The sequence below is a fragment of the Rhincodon typus genome, chromosome 33 (assembly GCF_021869965.1).
Source record: "Rhincodon typus isolate 14 chromosome 33, sRhiTyp1.1, whole genome shotgun sequence".
Taxonomy (NCBI): Eukaryota; Metazoa; Chordata; class Chondrichthyes; order Orectolobiformes; family Rhincodontidae; genus Rhincodon; species Rhincodon typus.
The window spans coordinates 17278079-17296020 of record NC_063364.1 but is presented as its reverse complement, the minus strand read 5'-3'; the positions used below and the strand labels follow the sequence as shown (position 1 = coordinate 17296020).

General features: G+C 40.2%; 1 protein-coding gene across 1 annotated transcript in view; it reads left to right on the top strand.

Annotated features, from left to right (window-relative positions):
• The first annotated feature begins 4733 nt into the window (after positions 1 to 4733).
• Positions 4734 to 17942, top strand: part of LOC109936893 (regulator of G-protein signaling 7-binding protein-like) — a 30022-nt gene continuing 16813 nt past the window's right edge. Inside the window, exons 1-3 of the mRNA XM_020535501.2 lie at positions 4734 to 5074; positions 5356 to 5522; positions 16248 to 16378. Coding sequence (XP_020391090.1) covers positions 5009 to 5074; positions 5356 to 5522; positions 16248 to 16378 — 364 coding nt within the window. The 5' untranslated portion in view covers positions 4734 to 5008. The remainder of the gene's footprint in view (positions 5075 to 5355; positions 5523 to 16247; positions 16379 to 17942) is intronic.

Below are 17942 nucleotides of genomic sequence, written 5' to 3'. Positions count from 1 at the left end.
GTTATAAATGAATAGGGAGATAACAAGATGTGCCTATGTGCAATGTCTGTTACATCACAGTTTATTTAGCACACCAGGAGTTCATACCAGGAGGTGACTCATTAGTGAATAAGTGAAGAATGTAGCTCCCTTAATAACTCAGCTTGAAATGTAAGAGCTGACTGCTGCAGACATCCGAGAGGCATAGAATCATTTACGCAGTTTGAATGCTGCTGTAGACTATGAACTCAGGACGTTATTTATGCAATTTCCAGACTTTACAAAACAATATTAGGACATTTTATCAAAGAAGGTATTATAAACGGTGATTCTGTAATTGGTACTGTGCAGGCAGGAGGGTTTGGGGTATTCACAATGACAACATTTGTTTAGAGGACACAAAGTGGTAATGTCTCTACCTCTAGACCAAGAGGTCCAGGTTCACATCTCACTTGCTCAAGTGGTGTGTGATAATATGTCTAAACAGGCTGACTTTTAAAAATATTTATGTTCCACTCAACAAAATGTTGATCTTCAGGAACATATCAAGTCAGGTTGTATGCAATAATTATTAATTGCATGCTGTGAGATACTTTTCAGACATTTTATGAACCATAATAGATTATAATATGACTGTTTTGGTTGGTGGAGCTAATTAAATTACAGAGAAAACATCTTCCAATAAATGAATAAATCTACTTCAATAACCCATTCTGTATCTCATGATTACCTGCATTTTAGTTTCAGTCTCCATGCCACCAACATCTGATAGCACATCCAACAGCATAGATCAACTATCTCTTTGAACTTTGAGACTTGCTCAATGTAACTAATTTCAAATAATTTCTGGTTCTGTTTCTTGTCTTCCTAACCATGCTACATTCAGGTATTGCATAGCTCCTATTGAGGAGATCTCACCAGGATTGTGTAGATATAGAATCATACAATCATTAGGCACAGAGGAAGAGCATTTCCCTTATCTTGTCTGTGCCCTTAAAATTATTTGAGAATATGTGCAATTCTCCTTTGAAAGTTACTGTTTCATCTGCTTCCACCAGCTTTGCAGACCTCAGCACACCTACTGCTTCATAATATTCCTTCACATTTACTCCAGCCCCACCCCACACAATCCTCATCATCCCTTAACTGGCCTTTAACTGGTTGGATTTAGGTTCAGATCCAGGCCAGGATGATGAAATTATAATCTTCTCCTATCAGCTGGTGTATATGATGTGCTTGGACAGTCTCAGGTCAGTGCATAGTGGGTATGGGTTAATAACACAAACCTCCAATGCAACTGTATCTGGCAAAGTCACTCAGACCTGTGTTGTCAGAAATGGTGGAATTGAAAACATTGTTGCAGTATCAATAGGAAGGGTTTAGAGGGATATGGACCAAATGGTGCAAATAGAACTAGATTAATTTAGAATATCTGGTCGGCATGGACAAGTTAGACCAAAGGATCTTTTTCTGTGCTGTACATCTCAATGATTCTATGACTCTATGATTTTCTGAGATTTACTGCTTTACAGTCCAAAAGTGCAAGGACATGGAAACAAAACCTAGAAACTGTATTGCATGGTGGGATTATGGGCCATGACAGAGTATACAAGCAATCTCTTAGAGTGACAACAACAAAGCAACAACTTGAATTTTCACAAGGTACACAACAGCTTTAATGCTGAGCAACATTTCACATTTTATTTTATAAAAACATTTAAGAAACATTAACAGAAAGCCAGGTCAGCAGAGTGAGCAGGTAGGAATGAAAGGGGATTTGAGAACTTTGTTAAAGGTGCAACAGACAGATATGACAGGAGAGCTTCAAACAATGATTAAGAGGACTCCCACACAGACCTATCTTGTCTTTGGGAGATGGTGTTGTAGTGTTAATGTAACTGAACCAGAAATCCAATGCTACAGCTTCAGATCCTAATTGACAGTTGGTGGAATTTGAATTCAATTGGTCTGTAATGGTGAACATGAAACAATCAAGGTCAGATGGACTGAATAGTGGCAAATTGAATTTAATCGTGAAAAGTGTGAGGTGATGCATTTTGGGAGGACTAAGAAGGCAAATGGGACACATGCCTTTATCTGTTATGGCATTGAAGACACGAGCACAATGAGTTTATAATGTTGGGCCCCAGCTAGAGTACTATGTGCAGTTCTGGTCTGCAAATTATAGGAAAGATGCAATCGCATTAGAGGGGTTGCAGCGGAGATTCACCAAGATGTTGCCTGGGCTGGAACAATTTAGCTGTGAAGGGGCTGTTTCCCTAAGAACAGAGAAGACTGGGGGTGAGTTCTGATTGAGGTGAACAAAGTCCTGAGTGGCCTAGGCAGAGTACATTGGGAGAAATCTCTCCCCTTACTAGAGGGGTCAATAACCAGGGGATATAATTTTAAGGTAAGGAGCAGGAGGTTTAGAGGATATCTGAGGAAAAATCTTTTCATTCAGAGGGTTGTGGGGATTTGGAACTCACTGCCTGCAAGGGTGGTGGAGGTTGGAACCTTCAAGATATTTAAGAACTATTTAGATGAATACTTGAAGCACCATAGTAAACAAGGCTGCAGACCAAGTGCTGGAAAGTGGGATTGGAATGGATGGATGATGACCAGCGTGGACACGGCAGGCCTTTTCCTGTGCTGAAAAAAACTCTATGACTCCAAAGATTGTCCTAAATGCCTATCTGATTCATGAATATCCCTTAAGGAAGGAAAGTTACCATACTTACCTGGTCTGGTCTATATATGACTCCAGATCCAACAGCAATGTGGCTGACTTGCAAATGCCCTTAATTCAATAACAACTAATGATGGGCAATAAATGCAACCCTTGCCAGTAACACCTACCATCCCATGAAAGAATAACAAAGAGTCCATTACAACCGCATAGTTACTTTATGTGGATCAACATCCAAAGATGTAAATGTCAATGAGCCTATATAACGTTTAGTATAGATAGCTTTCCATAAATATCAATCCATCCAGTCTTGAGTATGCCTAGCTGTGTGGTTCTGGGAATTTAGAGTAAACTTATCCAGAATGATTTACAAATCTTAAATTCTGAAAAGCAGAGCATTGTGCATTTTTGAAGATCTGAACAATATAATTATCAGAATTATGACCTCATTATTACATGCAGATAAACCAATCTTTGAGTAATTTCAGAGTTGAATAAACATGCAGAGATTAGTTTACAATTTATAGGCGCACCTTCACTTTACATATTTCTAAAGTGCTCCTTGCCCATAGAAGGACAAGACAAAGTACATTTTCAGGATGCAGAGAACAAAAGAAGCAAGAGAAGGAAAACCAAAAATGAACCAGGTAAGAGCAGCAAATAATGAGAATGAGGCAGCAAGACAGAGGGGATTTAGTCATAGAGTCATACAGCATAGAAACAGGTCCTTTGGAGTCCAACCAATCCATGCCAAACATAATCCCAAACTAAACTAGTCCCACCTGCCTGCTCCTGGCCCATATCCCTCCTATTCATGTACTTATCCAATTGTTTTTTAAATGTTGCAATTGTACCCACATCCACCACTTCATCAGAAGTTCATTCCTCCCAGGAATGACCCTTTTGTGTAAAAAAATTGCTCCTCATGTCTTTTTTAAATCTCTGTCCTCTCACCTTAAAATGTACCCCCAGTCTTAAAATCTCCCATCCTAGGGAATGGGCACCTACCATTAACCCTATCCATAACCCCCTTATTTTATAAACCTGTATAATGTCACCTCTCAACCTTCTATGCTCCAGTGAAAAAGTCCCAACCTATCCAGCCTTTCTTTATAATTCAAACCTTCTATACCCAGCAAAATTCCTGGTAAATCCCTTCAGAACCCTCTCCAGCTTAATATTCTTCCTATAACCAGGCAAACAGAAATGGACACAGTTCCATCTGAAAGGGCAACTTTTGAATTAGAGAAAGGAAGAAATGAGGAACAATCTAAATGGATCAGTGAGTGTCAAAGGGGTTAACTTGCTGAGAAAGGTTAGGACAAGAGCATGAAGGGTATTGAGAATAGAGGGAGAATCTTGGGAGTCAGTTCCCTGGGGCATGTAATGTGAGTGTAAAGGATAGTTTTATGGAAAAGACGGGGAGCAAAATTTAACTCAGCAAAAGTGAGGGTGGGAGGGTGCTGTAAATAAGTTACCATTTGTTGTACAGAGCAATCTCAGAAGATGGAACCTTTGAAGCACAGCTCTCAAAGAAGTCCCACATGGATTGTGTCGATTAACCTGTCTTCACCACAAATGTTAGGAAATACTTTATAAGAGAAATCAGACTTAAAATGGGGCAATGTGATCAAGTAGCTGCCCCTGCAGTGTTTGCTGGGTAGCCGAAATTGGTTGGGTCTTTTTTTAATCCACTACAAGGGGCAATCCCATGTCAGTTACACCTTGAAGTGGCAGCCACCAGCTGTTTTCAGGACTGAGATAGGGACAGATATCATCAACAGGTCATTCACTTGCTTCTTATTTCAAAAATATATTTTATTCATTAAAAACAACTCTGTATGTACACATTGTCACAAATGCAGTTCGGTCCTGTACGGGTGCATATCAAGTAAACAAACATATATTTCAGTTTGACTCTATCCCACAAATCAAAGTCATCTCTTATACATACAAGACTATATTTACATACATTTGAGGCACTAGGAGGGTCCAATAACTGAACAGATTCCTCCCCCCCACCCCCATTTTACTTCAGCAGGAAGACCTCAGAAGGTGGTCTTTCCCTACTCGAACTGGGAAGGGGGCGTCTATGATCCCCCAGTACCAGGCGCAGTCTGATCATTGTAGACAAGAGGAGAGTAGAATTTGAAGATGCCTTTTCCTGGTTACGCCTGACTACAGCGGGGAGGGTGTACAGAAGTTGACAAGACATTGAATTTCCATCGCATTGAGAAAGGAGGGGCGGTGCGGACGATCCGGGGCTCGCTGTGTTCTGCCCGCTGGATGGATGCCGAAACGAGGGGGGACGGCTCTGGTTCCTGGTTGGAAACGTTGGAATGAATGAATGTCGCTGGCTGGGAGACGCGGGGTAACATGACAAAAGGACAAATCGAAGAATGTAATCTGGTAGGTTCGTCTCGTTACCGGATTTCACTCCCTTCCTCTCGGTTGAAATGTATCACACAGCACCTTAGACCCAGTAAAGTCTCAATCAGTAAACGGACAGTTCAACACCCCCTCCCCCTTTCAAATAGAAAACACTCAGTTTTACAATTCGCTGCATCTTCTACACACAAACCGCACCCCAATCCCTAATTGAGGGAGTTTGGGATTTGACGGCGACCAGAAATGCCCTGATTTTGTCTTGTTGCTTCCTTTTAACTCCAATTGCCCCTTCCCCCACTCAGGTCATTCAGGATTTGAACATTCAAGTCGCCCTCTTCAGGGAACTGGTCATCTCCATCGGCAACGGTTCCTGTGATAGCCCAGCCGTTCGCAAGGAGATCCGGGCTGTCAGGTCCACATGCAAGGCTCTGGCCAAGCAATCCCAGCAGGTCTGCTCTCCTTTATACAGGTAAGCCCACCCTAACACAAATCTTACACCGCACCCAGGGATTTCAGCAGAGCCAGATGCTGTCTCAGTTCTGTAGTGATTGTGAGGAGGTCAGCCAGGTGGATCTCAGAGAATATGAGTTTCCTGATTGGGGCTGCCAATCTGGTTCAATCAGGGAGCCCTGGCTGTCAGACATAAAAAGGAGTGTTGACTGGGATAGCTAAGTTGGGAGAGCATTAGACTGAAGATCTAAAGATCTCTAGTTCAATCCCAAACTTTGGCAAGATAAGAACAGGAGTGGCAGACATATTGTTCACGCAGAGCTAGCTCAGTGCCAAGGACTCTGGACGTGTAAATAAAGGGCGTCTTGATGACAGGCCTCTGTGGACCTATTTCAGTGGTGACGAGAGAAAAGCATGCACTTGAAGATCTTCGGTTGCAACAATTGTCTTTGTGTTGGGGTAAGCATTTATGGTGTCATGCCATTATCTGGGAAGCTTGACTCATTCAATCCTGCCATCGAAGACTGGGTCCAGTATGTGGAAAGAATGCATTATTTTTTTCTGAGCAAATGACATTGGGGCAGATGGAAAGCAAAGAGTAATTCTCCTGACAGTTTGTGGACCCGCAACTTTTTTGGTTTTTAGGAGCCTAACTTTCCTTTAGGCAGTAGATGCTAAAACCTTTCAAGAGTTGACAGATTTACTTAAGGAATATTACAATCCCAAGTCTCCTCTAATTCTAAGATACTATTAGTTTTACTTGGCAATTCAAATACCAGGGGAATCTGTATCAGGATTTTTGACAAGGTTACGACAACTGGCAGAGGCACGTGACCTTGGTTTAACCCTTAATGAGATGCTGAGAGAACCTTTGGTATGTGGGATTAATAATGTAACCAAGCAAAAACACCTAACAGTTGAAGCCCATCTGGACTTCAAACAAGCACTAAACTGGCTTTATCATTGGAAAATGCAGCAAGTGGATCATATGAGTTACAGAGTACACTGATGGAAGTGGATACCCTCGCCAGGCCGACTGAGCTTGGGGGACACCACTTGAATGAAGGCATTTGCATAGCCTCACTCAGGACATATCCCGAACAGGGGGTCTAGGTCAGCTCACAGCAAAACCCCAAAACAAAGCCAAGCCTCAGCCAAATGGTTAAAATTTTCTTCAGGATCCAGGCCGGCAAGCCATTGTCATTGCTGCCAGTATGTAGGCCCGAGACAGCAAAAGAGTTCCACTAGACTTATGTTGATTAAGAGAAAACATAGTCCAGTATCCAGGAGAGTGCACACCCTGGAAATTCTACATATATCTGATTTGGAACAACATCCAAATCAGAACCAATCAAAATAAATGGTTGGTTAAATTGTTACCCAGTTCTAATGGAGGTCGATACTGGCACAGCCATTTCAGTAATTGCAGAACCAGTCTTTAACAAAATTCGCTCTGGAATTCAGCCATCAAATTTGCACAAGACCTCGGCTAGACTGAGAACCTATACCGGGGATCCTTTACAGATTAAGGGTACAACTTCAGTTCCAGTCTCTTGTGGGAAGCAGTTGGTTCAGTTACCACTGATTGAGCCCAAGCTTGATGGGGAAAAATTGGTTGAGAAAGATTCACCTAGATTGGCTCGACAATTTTCGATTAGAAAATGGCTGCCTCAGGAAAGTCGTAATTAAATACCTGAGGTTTTTCAGGAAGGTCTAGGGACTATCAAAAGAGCCAAGGCCAACTTTCATGTTGACCAGAAAGCAATTCCACGATTCTACAAGGCCCACCCAGTGCCATTTGCCTTACGGACAAAAATAGATGCAGAAATCAGAAGGCTGGAAAGTGAAGGAATCATCAAACCAGTGCAGTTTGCAGAATGGGCAGCACTGGCCGTACTGATTATGAAGCCTGAGGCATCAGTTTGCCTTTGTGGAGATTTTAAACAGACGGTAAACTGCATTTTGCAGCTGGATAAACACCCAATCCCTCACATAGAGGATTTATATGCAAAGCTGGCAGGGGGGCTGTCCTTCACTAAGTTGGACATGAGCCTTGCGTACTTGAAATTGTGGTTAGATGAGGATTCCCAAAGTACAATAAGGGTTTGCAACAAAATACGAGACTGCCATTTTGGGTATCATCAGCCTGTGCAATTTTTCAGCAGACGATGGAGAACATTTTACAGGGTCTACCCCAGGTTGCCATTTATCCAGATGATGTGCTAATAAAGGGGAAGACCAATAAGGAGCATTTAGAGAACTTGGATACAGTCCTTAGACATTTCTCTCTGGTGGGCGTATGCCTTAGAAGGGAAGAATGTGCATTCCAGGCACCCCAAATGACCTACATGGGCTACAGAGTCAACAAGTCCAGGTTACACCCGTTGGGCAATAAATTGAGGGTGATCAAAGGTGCCCCGGTTCCCACATCTGTGCCGGAGCTTAGTTCTTTCCTTGGGCTGGTGAATTATTACGGAAAGTTCATACGTAACCTGGCCCCCATCCTGGCACCATTGCATCAACTCTTAAAAAAGGGTCAGCCTTGGAAATGGTCATGTAGCCAAACCAAAGCTTTCAGGGAAGTGAAGAAACAGCTATCATCCACTAAGGTGTGGGCATACTCTGATTCCAAGCAAGATCTAGTATTGACATGCAATGCCTCCCTGTATGGCATCAGGGTAGTTTTAGTTCATAGGTGGCCTAATGGAGAGGAACGCACAATGGCATATGCATCCAGGTATTTGGCTAATGCAAAGCATAAATACGCCCAGATAGAGAAGGAAGGTTTGGCAGTCATATTTGGAGTCGGGAAGTTCACCAATACGTTTAAGGACGTAAATTTGTGATAATAACAGACCACAAATTGCTGTTAGGGCTGCTCAAAGAGGACAAGATGGTGCCTCCCATAGCTTCAGGCTGAACTCAGGGGTGGGCACTGATTCTAAGTGCATATAATTACAAATTGGAACACCATCCGGGAAGCCAAGTAGAAAATGTGGATGCCCTGAGCTGCCTCCTGCTGGCAGATACGCCACCAATGGTACCACCACTGGAAAAGTTTGTAATAGTTTTAAATTTTATGGACACACTTCCAGTCACAACTAACAATATCAGATCTGGTCCTGGAAAAAACTGAAACAACTGTTGGTGATGGGAGAAAGCAAAGGGCTGTCACGACTAGAATGGAAATCTTTTTTGGACCCGGAGAGACCAGATCACAGAACAGGACGGTATTTTATTATGGGGAGCAAGATTGATTGTTCTGAGCAAAGCTCACCACTAAATGTTTGCTGAACTGCACGAAGGATTTCCAAAATGAAGATGTTGGTGAGAATTCATAGATCATAGAATCTGTACAGTGTGAAAACAGGCCCTTTGGCCCAACCAGTCCACACCAATGCTCAGATCATCCTATCCAGACCCATCCCCCTAATCTACACCTCCCTGAACACTACGGGCAATTTAGCATGGCCAATCCACATAACCTGCACAAATTTGGATTGTGGGAGGAAACTGGAGCGTCCGGAGGAACCCCACGTAGACACGGGGAGAATGTGCAAACTCCACACAGACAGTCACCTGAGAGTGGAATCGAACCTGGGTCCCTGGCACTGTGAGGCAGCAGTGCTGACCACTGAGCCACCATTGCCACCCCTCATTGTACAAGGAGCTGAGATATGGCTCTTAACAGTGAGATGTAATAGTTGTCACCAATGGAAAAATAAACTGTTCAATATTTGAAAACAAAATGTAAGTTCAGGAGAACTTTTCTTTGGTCATCTGAAGTTTTACTCAGTGAGGGTAGGGTTTTTGTTGGCTATTTGGTGATCCAGTTTAAATGGTCACGATTTCCAAAGCACAGTCTATGCAGTTTCCTTCAAAAGGTGTGTTTTACCTGCAGGTAAGGAAACGTTACACAAATCAGATGGAAAATACCTCTGGGTTTTCAGTGTTTAACAGTCACATTCACAACACACCTCACGTTAGATCATAGCATCATAGAGTCATACAGTACGGAAACAGACCCTTTGGTCCAACCAGTTCATGCCGAACATAATCCCAAACTAAAATTAGCCCCACCTGCCTGCTCCTGACCCATATCCCTCCAAACCTTTCCTATTCATGTACTTATCCAAATGTCTTTCAAACATTGTAATTGTACCTACATCCACCACTTCCTCAGGAAGTTCATTCCACATGCGAACCACCCCCTGGTATGAAAAAATTGCTCCTCATGTCTTTTTTAAATCTGTCTCCTCTCACCTTAATAATGTGCCCCCCCCCAGTATTGAAATACCCCATCCTAGGAAAAAGACAACTACCATTAACTCTATCAATACCCATCATTATTTTATAAACTTCTATAAGGTTGTCTCTCAACCTCCTACGCTCCAACTTTTCTTTATAACTCAAACCATCCATACCCGGCAACATCCTAGTAAATCTCCTCTGAACCCTTAAAGTTTTTGGCTTAAATATGCATTCAGAGGATGTGGACCAATATTTCTTGCCCATTCCTAATTACCCACGAGCAGTTTAAGAGTCAGTCCCATTGATGTGGGTCTGGAGTAACATGCAGGCTAGACCAGGTAAGAATGGCACAAAACAAAGTTGCTGGAAAAGCCCAGCAGGTCTGGCAGCATCTGTGAAGGAAAAAACAGAGTTAACGCTTTGGGTCTGCTGACCCTTCCTCAGAACAGGTAAGGATGGCAGTTTGCTCTTGAAAAGGTTATCATTGAACCAGATGGAATTTTCCAACAATGGACAATAGTTTTACGGTCATCATTATTCTCTTAATACCAGATTTGTATTGAATTCACAATTCACCATTGACATAATGGAATTTTGAACCTGCTCCCCAGAACATTCCCTGGGTCTCTGGACTAATAATTTAGCAGTAATATCACTAGGCCATCACCACCCCGATTTCACATGATTTTCACAGAATCACAAAATTGTTACAGCACAGAAGGAGACCATTCAGTCATCATGTCTCCACAGGCTCTTCCAATAAGCGTTTTCACAGTGGCATTGTTGCACTTTGGTATTTCAACTCTTCCGAAAATGGAAATATCTTAAACCCTCTGTAATTTGCCTGAGTACAAGCAAATTGTTTTTTTACTGCCAAAAGTACACGTCTTAGTGGATCGGTGTGGTACTAGCAATTTTAGGAACAATTTGTTGTTAATAATTTTTGACCTGAATTATCTGGCAGCTGTCAGTTGGTATGAGCAACATTTTCACTATGGCTCACCAGAAGCCGTATCCAAAGACCATTTGGAGGACTTTTTATGTTCTACCACAATCCTGATTTGCAGACTTAAAAAAAAATCAATCGGGTAACTACAGAACCTCCCAGCAAGATTGGGAAAGTGACCCAGGTAAGTATTTCTGGTAAATGCAAGAAATGAATCAGGCCAAGTGCTGGAAAGTAGGATTGGAATACATGGATGTTTGGTGATGGTTTTACAGCACAACAGGCTGAAGGACCCCTTTCTGTGCTGTAAAACCTCTCAACTATGAGCTTGAATTGACGTAGCACCTGTCACATGCAGATATCATGAGTATTTAATTGTCAATGAAGTACTTAAAGTGTAGTGTCTATTGTTTGACACTAGTGGTTTGCCAATGGCCTGTGCCTTTTGCAAAGCAAGGAATGAAGAGTCCCAAGTTTGTGTCAGCCAGAGTGGGAATGGAACCTGCAATGTTGGCATTTTCCTGGATCACCCACTAGGCAGTAAATGAGATAAATGGCTAGATAGTTATGGCTAGATATTTTCTTACGTCAGTGGTGGGCAAATTATTGGAAAGGGCTCTGAGAGACAGGATTTATGATCACTTGGAAAGGCACAGTTTGATTCGTGATAGTCAGCATGGATTTGTGAGGGGTAGATCATGCCTCACAAACCTTATTGAATTCCTTGAAGAGGTGACCAAACACGTGGATGAATGTGGAGCAGTGGATGTGGTGTACATGGATTTAAGTAAGGCGTTTGATAAGATTCCCCATGGTAGGCTCATGCAGAAGGTAAGGAGGCATGGGATAGGGGGAAATGTGGCAGATTGGATTCAGAATTACCTGACCCTTAGAAGACAAAGGGTGGTAGTGGTCGGAAAATATTCAACATGGTGCTCAGTTACGAGTGGTGTACCACAAGGATCTGTTCTGGGTCCTCTTCTAATTGTGATTTTTGTAAATGATTTGGATGAAGGAGTGGAAGGGTGGATTAGCAAGTTCGCGGACAATACGAAGGTGAGTCACGTTGTGGACAGTGCGGAGGGTTGTTCTAGGTTACAAAGGGACATTGATAGAATGCAGAGCTGGGCTGAGAAGTGGCAGATGGAGTTTAACCCTGAAAAGTGTGAGGTGATTCATTTTGGAAGGACAAACTTGAAAGCAGAATACAGGGTTAACGGAAAGATTCTTGGCAGTGTGGAGGAGCAGAGGGATCTTGGGGTTCATGTTCACAGTTCCCTGAGAGCTGCCACCCAGGTGGATAGAGTTGTTAAGAAGGCATATGGTGTGTTAGCTTTCATTAATAGAGGGATTGAGTTCAAGAACCGTGAAGTTATGCTCCAGCTATACAAAAGCCTGGTTCGGCCACATCTGGAGTATTGTGTCCAGTTCTGGTCACCTCATTACAGGAAAGATGTGGAAGCATTAGAAAAGGTGCAGAGGAGATTTACCAGGATATTGCCTGGAATGGAGGGAAGGTCTTACGAGGAAAGGTTGAGAGAGCTAGGGCTTTTCTCTTTAGAACGACGAAGGATGAGAGGTGACTTGATAGAGGTGTACAAAATGATCAGAGGTACAGATAGGGTAGACAGCCAGAGACTTTTTCCTAGGATGGAGGTAGCTTTTACGAGGGGACATAGTTTTAAAGTGAAAGGAAGTAGATATTGGGGAGACATCAGAGGTAGGCTCTTTACTCAGAGAGTGGTAGGGGCGTGGAATGCATTGCCGAAGAGGGTAATGGAGTCGGCCTCGTTAGGGGCATTTAAGCGGCTATTAGATAGGCATATGGATGATAGTATAAGGTAGCGGTGGAGGTTAGATAGCCCTTAGGTTTAGGGTAAAAGTTGGCACAACATGGTGGGCCGAAGGGCCTGTACTGTGCTGTACTGTTCTATGTTCTATGTTCTATAGTGTCTATGGTTGGCAGTGGATAATTGAAGTGCAGAAATAGACCAGAATCTTGTTTATTGTTGAAGATAAATTAATTTTAAGTGAATGTCTAGATTTCAACACAGGGGACTATTAAAGTGGATTAATACAGGTATAATTCCTGACAGCAACTCAATAAACTGCTGGGAGGAAAAATAGAAGAACAACAGAATCAATAGAACAAACCTGCAGTGAAAGAAAATCTTGATTCCTGCAATGTTAATGTTCAGTTATGCAATCAATCATTTGATAGCATTGTTAAATCCAACCAGCACAAGATTGTGAATTGCAACAGAATCTTTTTACCACTGTGCTCTCTGCCATTATACCTGGTCCTTGACATGCTTAACCAAATTTAGATCAGTTTAGATGTTCTACCTAAAAGTTACACAAGAACACAACATTGTGAACTGAAAACAACAAATGTTGGAGATCACAGCGGGTCAGACAGCATCCATGGAGACAAAGCAAGCCAACACTTTGAGTCTAGATGAATTTGTTCCTAAAAAAACATTTTTTTTTAGGAAGCTGGAAGCCCAAAATGAAAACACAAGAATGTTGTGAAATGATCAGTAATGAGAGGCTTGAAGCTTCAGGATAATGGCCTTTCTGGTCGAAGAAAAAAAGTCCTCAGCCTGAAATGTTGACTTTGTTTTTCTCTCTCTATGGATGCTGCTTGATCATCTGGATAATGGTTAGCTTGCTTTGCTAAGAAGGAACATTTGCTGATGTTCTCCCAATCCTGCAGTCATAACAGCAAATCGTTGTTCCCATCACTGAAACTGGGCTCATTTGCATACACTACAAACCTTACTGAAACCATCACCCACAATTATTAAATTACCATATAATGCCAATCACTGGGTACTGCAGGCAAGATGTAAAAACAAATGAAAGGTTGCTTTTTCCCACCTTACCTCTAAGTCAGCAGGTTGGTTAGCTCAGTTGGCTAGTGTATAGTTCAGAATAGCACCAATGGCACTGGTTTGATTCCTGTTCCAGCTGAGGTAAAGCTGGGACCCTAGCTCCTCAGTTTGCTCCTCAGAGTAGAGGCAATGGCAACCAGCAGTGAAAAAAAAGGGTTCAGAAATGAAACATCAGCAATGACTTGCTTTTATATTGTTTGTCAAGCTTATTCTGAGTACATCATGAGGAGATGTGAATTGGAGCTTTCTTTAATAATAGCTCCTCTGTTAGGGGTATTCACATTAAAAGCCTGAACATTTTCTCTTTTTCCAAATCCTGTGTGCAATTGCACCCAAATGCTGGTTTAAACAATCTGTTCAGATGTGTCATGACACACATCTGGAACATGTAGGACTTAAATCAGGGCTGTAGGGACACTCCCACTGCATCACAAGAGCCCTCAAATATACATACATAATGAGGGAGATGGATTTTACTTTGGAATAGGAGTTATTTATCCCAACTCTTCTCTGAAATCCTGGAATTATTCCGGACATCCTCCCAACTGGTTGCACCTTTTGCTATTGTGTGTTTCTGTTTAGCTTTAATCATCTTTCTAAGATGAAATTATTCTATTTGCTCACCAAACCAGCCAGAGCCTAAAACAGCTCATACCTTTCTCGTGCATCACTAGTGGAAACACAGTAAGCAATATACTGTTCATTTCAAAGTAAAACCTTCAGAAAATGAAGTTTAAAGTAGTGTAAAAAGTGGATAAGTTATCATGATTAATTCTAAACTTGGATTGTTTAAAAATTAGGGCAGCTTATTTAAACAAAATATCAAATACTAATAAATATTTTGAGCAAATAAAATCTAATACAATTATAGCCAGTATCAATTAATTATGCAACACTATTTTGTTCCAGTTACATCTTAAAGTGAGCTTCATATTGATTCAGATTCTAGAATGTAAAATAGATTTTGCTTTTAATGGGAAGATCTATTACACTTACATAAACATTATACCTTCAAAAATGGGAAATTACACATTTAGTCTCATGTCAGTTGGGTGGCTGGTTAAGATTTATTGAATAGTGAATACTAGAAAGAAAATGTGCTAAAACAACAGGTTATTGCAATAAGAATGTACAGAGGTGTTAACTTGTTAATTAGCTAACATGTTAGAATATGAGAAATAAGGAAAAGCAATAAATGTCACTAAAATGTGATCGTAATCTCTTGTTTAAAGGGGTAATAATGAAAGCAAGCAAACTCTACAATATTAAAACCGAGTTCTCAAAATAAACAAGCGGTTTGAAAAAATAATACATCCTAAATAAGACCCAAAATGCTTCCTTTTGAAACATGACTTACAATTCCATTTCACAAATCAGAATGTCCCTGAATAATTTACAAGGTGGAGAAATGGTTATAGAGCAGCTCCCATTGAATGGGTGGTGGAATGCAGAAGTCAAATGCTTAACCAATGAGACAGATATTGTGGACCTGATCAATTCCACAGAAACATTTTTTTTAAACTAGTGCACTTATAGATAAAAGCCAAGATTAGGTTTTATACTGTCAATGCAGAATATGATTTTCTCATAATCTATGGTTAATATCATCCAGGAATAAAGGAAATGATTGCTGAGAACCTCATTTGTTACTGCTGCCTCTCAATTTTGTATTTCTGCTGTCACCAATTAACTTCAATGTAATTGCAAATTAAAACACAGGTCTGGTGACATAATGAGGACACTATCGTCTCTAGTTTCAATTTAAACTTTTAAAGTGGTTGTGGATGTTTAAAGACCCATACTAATCCATATTCACATTTCTCTTGTGCTTTCTCACATTTAAACCATGTGAAAAATATCACAAGCTATAGATTTACACCCATTTTTGCATAATATATATAAAATGTACGTAAAATATGTAAAATATAAAATAATAGCACTATCTTTTAGATGATGCAGAGGCCCAAATAATATTAAAGTGATCTACATAAAAAAATCAATTATTCACCATCTAATTCTTGCCAGAAAAATGGGTATCTGACCAATAAATAAATTGATGCCCAATTCAATCATTAGGTTGGCTTTGTAATGGGAAGAATTTCCACCTAAATAGATGGCAGGTTATTTACATATATATACTTGGGTGTCATGATGACTGTAAAGTCCAGATTGCCATTTAAATGTACAAATGGGCAAAGCATTCATAGGATCCACTTCGTCCTAACAACAGGCTTGGTTCATTGGCTTGGTCCATGTAGAGGTCAATTTTCATCTTACTGAAATCAGCATTCTGCATTTATTTCCTGCCCGTGGTCTACCACCTTGATTCTATTGAGATCCAAACCTCCTGATTATGTCATTGGATTGATCCCATATATGCCAACATTCCCTTTTGTCTCACAAGATAATCTCTCCCCCTAACATTTGGGCTGTAGATCAAAAGGAAATAATTTTTGCCTGTGCTATTTTATATGTTCAAAACCTTGCATGTACAGAAAATGTAATTTCTGCATCTCTATTTTAACAAGTATCAATAAAATATCTGTGCCCATTACTTATTTGAAAAACATTGAGGAAAAAAGCATGACAAAGCCATGCAAAGAATGCATTTTTGATTTAATAGCTGCTAATTTTTGTGTTGCAATTTTTATAGCCTAGAAGATGAAGACTTGCAGCCTGATATCTGCAGAATTCATATACTGTTTCATGCGTGTCTGGAGATGTTTATAACTGAAATGCTTAAATCGTTATACTTAATGGAATCTTTTCAAATTCGAAAAACAGGTATTTTTGAATTTACTGACATCCTTACAACTAGAAAATATGTTTAATTGGAAATTGATGATGAAGAAATGAATATGTATAGAAAAATATTTGTCTGTTTTGAAATAGACACATTTATATGCCAGGAAAAAAAATTATACCCTTAGTAAAGGTATACTACTAGCAGTAATTATTGCATCTTGGGAATAAGCAGGATAAGGAGATTATTAGTAGTTATTCTGTTTTCTGTACCAGTATAGAGACCAAAGAAAGTGATTATGGAAAGCATTACTGAAGCTGGATTTTCTCTATTAACTATTCCTACTGTGGAACCATCCACAGGTCGAAGAAAGGAATTAGTTTCAATAGAGACTGGATTTTGCCAGTTGCAGTAGAATTGATCAATTGCAGATTCAGATATTGGATGCTGCCATTTCCATTTGTGAAATGCGTACAACATTACAGTGTAAACAATAGAGTATCTTAATAAGATGCTGGAAATCTGGTAACAGATGGGGTTATTGTACAAATATTATCAAATAATTTATTTGCTTTCACAAAATATATTTTGATTTGATTTGATAAGTTATTGCATTATATATAAAGAAAATTAATTTAAATTATTTTCAGTTAAAGTAGCGAACCAAAGTATCAAATAATCTTTGATTTTAGAAACATAAACCTAATACCTTATTTGGTATTTTGGTATTATTCAGACATGATTCTAAAGTCAAAGAACAGAATGTTTATGACTGAAGAGACTTAAGCATGCACCTCAGGGAATAGTTCACCCTAAAGGATCTTGTCCAACTTGATCATTATTAACTATTGAAAGGTAGCATGTCATTTGTTTGATCCTCCTCCACTTACAAATAACGATTTAATCATAGAGTAAATTGAATTAATTTTATACCTGAAACTCTCATTTGGCTGGTATTTATTTTGAATGTATTAAGCTGCATAATTGGAAAGAGAAAGATGGAGTTGGGGGGTGTGCAGGGGAAGAGGAGGGTGTGTGGAGATGATGGCTATAAAGATATTCACTGAATTTGACCTTGGTGGTTGACAGAGATAAAGAACAACTGGGAGAGATTTTTCTTGATTCATTTGAATAAGCCAGAGAGTTTACAATTTGCTCCAATACATTGATTTGTTGTGATGTTAAACAATCACTGACAAGCCTACAAAGAATAAGGAACAGTCATGTTTAGTACCGACATGGTATTGGAAAGAACTCCGGAGGCAAGAATAAAGCCTTACATTCTGTATCATGTGAACTGTTTAAACTTATACACAACTGAGGTGCAGCTGTATTGTTTCTGACATGGCTTTTGTGCTTCTGCTGTAATCACAACCCAACTGGTAACTCAATGCAGCCACAACTTGCTAACGTTCTATATCCTGATCTAGGTTAGCAGGCCATCTCTGAAATCCATGGTCTATATAATCTTGGCCTATATCATGTCCAGTTTTCCTTTGCATTTTACCAATTAGAATATTTAGCACTAGATGGATATATATATTCTATGTGCTAATGCTGTTCGTGTTGACAAGTTGAATGGAATCCATTCTTCTACTAGCTGTT